The 7,315-nt window shown below is 59.5% G+C and overlaps 1 protein-coding gene across 1 annotated transcript; it reads left to right on the plus strand.

Moving 5' to 3' along the window:
- Positions 1–599: 599 nt before the first annotated feature.
- On the plus strand, positions 600–6,402 carry ECSIT (ECSIT signalling integrator). The gene is made up of 8 exons (XM_026662332.1): positions 600–648; positions 1,288–1,531; positions 2,120–2,546; positions 2,754–2,977; positions 3,421–3,478; positions 4,121–4,269; positions 5,049–5,151; positions 6,076–6,402. The coding sequence occupies exons 2-8, from the start codon at positions 1,415–1,417 to the stop codon at positions 6,294–6,296; spliced, it is 1,299 nt and encodes a 432-aa protein (XP_026518117.1). The 5' UTR covers positions 600–648; positions 1,288–1,414; the 3' UTR covers positions 6,297–6,402.
- The last annotated feature ends 913 nt before the right edge of the window (positions 6,403–7,315 follow it).

Consider the following 7,315-nt stretch of genomic DNA (forward strand, 5'->3'; position numbering starts at 1 on the left):
TATACAGCGCCTGACATAATGGGGGGGGCGTGATCTGTGGGGGGGGGTTGAGGCGAGAATATTAAAGCATAGCAGAGCCTCATGCTTGGGCTGGGGGGTCTGTCAAACCTCCCGGCTGCAGGCCAGTCCTCCCACCCGGAGTCGGGGAGGGGGGACGGACATGGTTCGTACCTGGCTCTGCCCCATGTGACCCCCACCTGGGACAAGGTGCCCCCTGTTCTGTAACCAGCCCGGGAATCCAGCCGGTCCGGGCACGTCTGAGGCGGGGTGCCAAGGGCTTGGCAGCTCCGGGGCACTGGCTGATTCATCCTCGCCCCAGCCCCAGCCAGGGAAACCGAGGCACAGACGAAGGAAGGGACTTGGCCAAAATTTGCGCGGGGGGCGGGGAGCCACGAATAGAACCCAGGAGTCCGGGCCCTCTGCCAGGGGGGGTGGAATTCAGGGGCGCGCCCCCTGCCCGGGAGAGGGGGGGCAAGTGGGCCCACGTGTCCGGCTCTACCCCACGGGCTCCCCGCCCCGGTGGGGTGATTTTGTGGGGGAGGGGTCTGGGAGTGGGCGGGGTTTAGAAGGAGCGCGTGCGATTGGCCCCGCCCCCTGACCCGGCAGGGATTAGAGGGGGGCGGCGCGCAAATGGCGGCGCCCAGTGGGGTGAGGCCGGCTGGGGTCGGATATGGGGGGAGGCTTGGGGTGCCGTGCCCAAGGAGGGAGGCGGGGGGGGTGGAGGCGTGGGGTGGAGATGGGGGGCTGGGGGGGTGCCGGGGGGGGGGGGGGGGGGGGGGGGGGGGGGGGGGGGGCGGGGTGGGGGGGGGGGGGGGGAGGCCCAGGGGGGGGGGGCATGCCCATGGGGGGGGGGCGGGAGGTAGGGTGCCATGGGGATGCTCGTGTGGACGGGAGGTGGGGCATGGAAGTGCGCCATAGGATCCACGGGGGGCTGGAGGTGTGGGGTGGAAATGGGGTTTCGGGGGGCTGGGGGCATGCCCATGTGGTGGGGGGGGCGGGAGGTGGAGTGTCTGGGAAGTGTATGTGTGAGGTGAGGGGATGGCCGTGTTGGGGGTTTGGAGGCCTCCCCTCCCCGTGGGGGATATATGGGAGTTTGGGGGCAGGGCATGGGGGGGGGGGGTGAACTTGTTTGTGGGGGACACAGACAATGTGTGTGTGGATGCATATGGGGCACCATGAATGGGGGGCGCCTGAACAGGTGATGGGGAGCTCTCCCCTCCCCCCAGTAGATTTCCTGTCCCCGTGTGCTACGGTAAATCTCTAAATTAAGTCTCTGTCTGTTTCAAGCAAACCCTGGAGGTCAGGCATGGCTGAGCCTGCCCCTTCCTCCCCGGGATTCTGAATCTCCCAGCTCCAGCGGCAGCCTCCTTCCTCGCCAGCCTCCGCCCCGTGTCGGGGGGACAAACTCCCCACCATGAACTGTGTGCGGAAGCTGCTCCGGGCCCGAGAGCTCTCTGCCGGACGAGGCATCCTGCGGCAAGCCGCTCCGGGGAGGGATCTCCCATGGCTGCCGGGAAGCAGCTGTGCCCAGGTACCAGCCGTCCTTCAGCGGGGCAGCAGGCCGGGCACCACGTGAAAGACAAAGCCCACGTGGGCCCGGCCCTGAGCAGCTCCCAGTCCAAAGGAAACCGGCTCAGGGCAGATGGGCAGCTCTGTGGAGTAAGCCCCAGGGAGGGGATTGTGCATCTTTAAAAACCTCTCTTCCTTCTTATTGTTTGGTTGCCCAAAATTTGCTGCCCAGAGGGATCTGATTTCGAGAGGGGCTGAGGACCCACCACTGCTCCTGTTTGTCGTAATCCCAGGGGCGGGGAAAGAGGGGCAGCAGGCACCCGTTCATACGAGTGGTATTGCAGTGGATTGGTCCGGTGGACAGGAGGGGCTGCTGGGAAGTAGTCTGAGACCCAGCGGTTTCATTGCACACAGGCTGCTAAGCAGCTGTCAAATGGTACCAGTCACTGCTGGCCTGCAACCTGGAATCCAGTGCCCGTGAACCAGGGGAATGGAATGGCGCTGTAGAGTGTGGTACTGATATCTAGGGCCTTGCCCCACTGAGAGGGCTCGAATTACCAGGTAACATGACAGCTGCTAAAGGCCCTGTTTGTATCCAATTCTCTGTTAGCGCTTCTGGCCGGTGCCTGTGCGGAGTATCCGGAGCAGCGCTGCCCTGAGCCGTTCCGAGCTCATCCCCTCGGCAAGGGGGGACGAGGAGAAAGACAGAGGGCCCCGTGATGGGTCCCTGGTGCCCTTTGATGAGCTCTTCGAGCGGGCCCACAAGGGAGACAGGAACAAGGCCGCCTTCAGCCAAGCGCTGGAGCTCTTCTGCCAGAGAGACATCCGGCGGCGAGGTCACGTCGAGTTCATCAACGTCGCCCTCAGGAAGATGCCGGAGTTTGGGGTGGAGCGGGAGCTTGACGTCTACAACAAGATCCTGGACGTCTTCCCCAAGGAAGTGTTCGTGCCCCGCAACTACATCCAGAGGATGTTCAACCACTACCCGAGGCAGCAGGAATGCGGGATCCACGTCTTGGAGCAGATGGAGAGCTATGGTAGGGGTGGGGGGTGCCCAAACACCCATAGCAGCAGTGTGGGCTAGCAGTTAGGGCTGGGGGGAGTGGGAGTCAGGACTCCTGGGTTCTCCCCCCAGGACTCCCCGTCTGAACTGGGCAAGTCGCTTAACCTCTCTGTCCCTTAGTCTCCACGGTGAGGGCCGGTGAATGCGTCTCTTACCCGCCTCTCCTCCCTCGTATGCACAGGCATCATGCCCAACAAGCAGACGAAATTCCTGCTGCTCCAGATCTTTGGCGAGAAGAGCCATCCCGTTCGCAAGTACCAGCGGCTCATGTACTGGTTCCCCAAATTCAAGCATGTCAACCCCTACCCGGTCCCGGCGACCCTCCCCCGAGACCCCGTCGACCTCGCCAGGATCAGCCTGCAGCGGATCGCCGCGGACCTGAGCGCCAAGGTCACGGTCTATCAGGTAACGAAAGGCGCTCGGCTGTAGCGCGTTGCCTGTAGCCATGGGAGTGACTGACCCTCGCGCACTGGGGTGTGAGCGCCGCGGGGGAAGGGACGCTAACGCACCAGGGCCTCTTGCCGCACAGCGGTGGAGTCCCAGAAAGAGTAGGCGGCTGCCGCTGATGGAGGCAAAGCTAGCTCTGGTCAGCTCGAATGACCCCTAGCACAGCCCGATGCAGAGGAGAAGGTGCTTGCAGCAACCGGGGCATGGAGCACCCTCTAGACTATTCTATGCGCCAAGGAGTTTACTCCTCTGTTACCTGGGGCTCGGTCCCCAGCTCGGGCAGGGGGCCCGGCCTCTTGGGTTGAACAGCCTGCTGGGCTGTATTGAACTGGGGGAGTGGGTCAGGGATCCCACGCGCGTGAAGGATGCTGTCTCTAACGAAGGTGTCTTCATCCCCGCAGATGCCTCTGACGGATATTTCGGATGCCGGAAAAGAGATCACCCAACCGCACATCGTAGGTACGGGATGCTCCAGACAACCTTGCCTTTGACTGGCCGGTGCTGGATTACGTGGGAACAAAAAGTCTCTAGCCCGGTGTCTGTCACCTTTGGAGATCTTAGCTAGAGGGGACGTCAGCACTGAGAGCATACGGTCCTTCGAGCTGCTGGCTGGAAGCAGCCCACGTGGCTCACAATTTCTAAGCCCCACGCAACCCTGGACAGACTCAGAGGGGGGCGTTCGGGTTGGGAATGGGGGTGTCTCTCTAGCCCCATTGACGTGGATTTGCTCGCCTTCCTTCTAGCCTCGCCTCTAACCCTTCCTTCCCCCGTTAAATAATGACTCTGCTCCAGCACTGAGGAGCCCAGTGTCTTTAGAGACGCTAACGAGCTCCGCCTCTCTTTAGAGCATCGCATCCCGCTCTTGCATCTGGGGTAACAGACGCGCAGCTTGGGAGTCCTGGCTGTCGATCACAAGCCCAGCTCCTCGGTAGGAATCGCAGCCGGGTGCTGTACACGGCTCCTGCTCCGGAGAGCTTCCCCACCTGGGGTGCTTTGGCTTGGTGTGACGGCCGTTCAGCGCAGAGCCAGTGGATTGTGTTCGTTCTCTCCCCGGGTGGCTAATCCTTGATTTGTGGCGTGTGTGGTTTCCCCTCCTTTTAGGAATCCAGAGCCCCGATCAGCAGGAGCTCCTGGCTCATCACAATCCGGCCAGGCCCGTGTTTGTCGAGGGCCCCTTCCCCTTGTGGCTGAAGAAGACGTGTGTTTATTATTATGTACTCCGGGGAGAGCCGCTACCTCCTGAAGAAAAGGTAAAGAAGGGTCTTGCCTCCCTGCGTAGGGCTGGGGCTGTCAGCAGCGTGCTGTGGGCTCTGGGGAGGAGGATCTGTATTTCCAGGCTGTTTTCCTGCATTGCGAACTCCATGGAGTTGGTGCTGGTTTGGTGACTGACATGAGTCACTCTGGAAACGCTGTAAGTCTTGTGGAGGAGGGGCAGGGGCTGGCTCATGGGGTGTGGGGAATGGGCTATGGGGGCTTTTCCCCTATAGGGGGCGCTGTCTCTGACCCAGACCCACAGCATGGGGACTGGCTGGCTCAGGGGAGTCAGAGACAAATATGGGGCTTTTCCCCTCTCGGGGGCACCAGTTCTATTCCCTCCTGCTTTGGTGGAGACCAATAATTACCTCCACCTGACAGCCATTCATGGGCCTGACATAATGAGTTTGCCAGGTCTCAGCTCATTGCTAGCTGGGCTGGGGAACATATCGTCGAAACCACCAGCACAATCTGCAGTGGCCAGGCCCCTCCCCAACAGCCTCATTGGAGAGGCCGAGATCCCCTCTTCCACCTAGGGGGTCTGTCCAGGGCGGGCTGAGGGATCTCGGGCAGGAAGTTCGCTCTGCAGATACACTGGACTGCCATTCTCTGGAAATCCAGGGGCCGCACAAGCTGAAGAGTGGCCTTGTCTTGTCCAAGGAGGGCAGAGAGATGCATGTGGCTCAGGGGTGCTGGTTAGCCACTGGGTAAGGTAGAGGGGCTTGGGGGGGTATTTATTCCCCCTGTATAAATATCTTTCACCCCTCCCCCTTAGGAAGAGGTAATTGACTCCGAGAGGAACTTCTACTACCCCATGTACCTCGACCTGGACCTGGATCGGGGCCTCTGGGACGACGAGGAGTTTTACGTGGATGAAGGTAACGCACGTGGGGCTGGGCTGCTGAGGTGGGGGTGCATTTAGAGCAGAGCAAATCAAATCTACTGGGACGGTCGGGCAACAGGAGAGCCAGAGCAGCTGGCAGTGAAACGGAAATAGATCCCAGAAATTGATCCATCCCTCTGGAGGCTGTTCCAGAGGCTAACGGAGATCTCTGTCTTCACTCACCCTAAACCTACTGCCTCTGAATGCCTAACTCCACCCCTTAACCAAAGCCACTCCCCCTTGGTATAAGCTTCCAATGCTTGTAATATTTTGCTGTCAACCTCTAAGTGGCCAATTCAAATCCAGGCCTGATCAGCAGTGGATGAAGGTTACTGTCACAGTTAAGGCCCTATCCTAATCCAGAGAGGACTGTATAAACTAGCCCTGGCACAATTTACAAGAGCGATCACAGGATAATAAGAATGATCTTTTCCCTCCCCCTCTTATCTCTATATCTGGTTCCCCCAAGAAAGAAAGTATTAAAGTCACTTAGATCAGCAGATACTTTTCTTCCCTACCTGAACATGTTAAATCAGAACTCCTCTGCAGCAGGATACAATAGTGACTTCTGTTCTAAGCGGCTGTGTGGCAGCTGTTGTGTTCTGCCCCAGAGGTGGCTGCATTTCAACGCCGGGTGAAAAAAATAGTTCCTGGATGTGTGGACTTTGCACCAGGGACCTGAAGTCCTTGACAGACAAGCCGCCTCCCTCCTGAGGGTGGAGGATTATTGTTGTTCGGTGAATTGACAGTTTTCTTGTGGAGGGAGGGGCAGAGGTGAGATTAGGACCCCAAGAATCCTGATTTCCAGTCACCCTGCTGTCACTACTGGAGTCCACTGCTCCATTGTACTGTATGCAAAGTGCTGTGGGGTTTGTTAATAATGACGCTGCTTCTGTTCTTTCTGTCCTGTCCCCTGCAGTGGTGGAAGGCCCCATCTTTGCCATGTGCATGGCCGGGGCAGGAGACCAGGCCACTTTGGCCAAGTGGATTTTGGGCCTGCAGCAAACCAATCCCATTTTGAGTCAGACGCCGGTTGTGTTCCACCTCACGCCGGGGCCCCGAGAGCTCCAGGTGGCCTCGGACTCGGAGAGTGGCGAGGAGGAGATCCTGCAAAGTTGGCACGCGAAGCAAAAACTTTAAACCTGTCTCCGTTTCGTCTCCTTCCTTGGGGATTGTTTAGCTGCATGCGGCTCCCTCCCTGCCTTGCCGATCGAACAGATGAGCCAGAGGGAATCTGCTTCAGCAGCCACCGTGGCATAGGAACGGATCCGTCCTTTCAATCCATCTGAGCCACTTTTAGTAGAGTCCCATGTAATGGGGGTGCTGTGAATATCTGCCTCCCCCCCCCCATGCCCATGCTTCCTTCGCTCTAGCATTAAGGACTGTACTAGGTATGGGGTGAATGCGCTTAGTCGCTAGACAATTTGGTGTAGTAGACTCACATTTGGACCTGATCATTGTTCTGGGTGGTCTCTGATCGCGGCAGTGGGAGCCCAGAGCCTCCTGAGTTGTAATCCCAGCTCCTATTAAACCAAAGCCCCTTGGCATGGAGCAGAGCTGTTATTAAAAAGCCTTCAGCACTTTCCGAAGAAGGTAGGGAACGAGTCCTGTCCTGGCCCTGCTGGTCCTTCTCCATGGAACGGGGGCAGGTCAACATTACAACATGGCTTTGTGCAGTGGGGGGGCCTGCCGAAGCCGTGGGGGCCTAGGAAAGCCTACCTCAGTTCCCTATGCCTTCTGCTGAAGCCGCTCTGAAAACTAGCCAGGAGCTGGTGTGACGGGGTGTTCAGACTCTGCTCTGGCTGAGGGGACTGGGAGGGTGCTGCTGCTGATCACAGAGCAGCTACTTGCTGGGGGGGGTCGTGACTGGGCTGAGCTGCATCCACCCAGCTCGTCAGCTACTCAAGTCCAGCTGGGTATGGGAACCGCATGAGTGGAGGGGCTGTGCGCTGGCTGGGGCCTGGTGGTGGGGGTTCTCCTGGGCGGGGGAGCATGGTGGGTGGACTGTCCAGGCCCTGGCTGGGTCTAGGGACAGAGAGGGGTGTGTGTGTGTGTGTGCGCACCTGTCCATCCTGGGGGCTGGGCTTAAGCATGTGGGATCATGGTGGATACAGCAGCCATGTGCTGGTTGGGCCATGGGGGGACCTGTCGTGGGGGGC

The sequence above is a fragment of the Terrapene carolina genome, unplaced genomic scaffold (genome assembly GCF_002925995.2).
Source record: "Terrapene carolina triunguis isolate 2854851 unplaced genomic scaffold, T_m_triunguis-2.0 Scaffold26135, whole genome shotgun sequence".
Classification (NCBI taxonomy): Eukaryota; Metazoa; Chordata; order Testudines; family Emydidae; genus Terrapene; species Terrapene triunguis.

Coding starts and splice junctions, on each gene's coding strand:
- ECSIT (XM_026662332.1), top strand. CDS start 1,415: ATGAACTGTGTGCGGAAGCTGCTCCGGGCCCGAGAGCTCTCTGCCGGA. Junction 3,479..4,120: donor CACCCAACCGCACATCGTAG/GTACGGGATGCT, acceptor CCCTCCTTTTAG/GAATCCAGAGCCCCGATCAG. Junction 5,152..6,075: donor GGAGTTTTACGTGGATGAAG/GTAACGCACGTG, acceptor TGTCCCCTGCAG/TGGTGGAAGGCCCCATCTTT.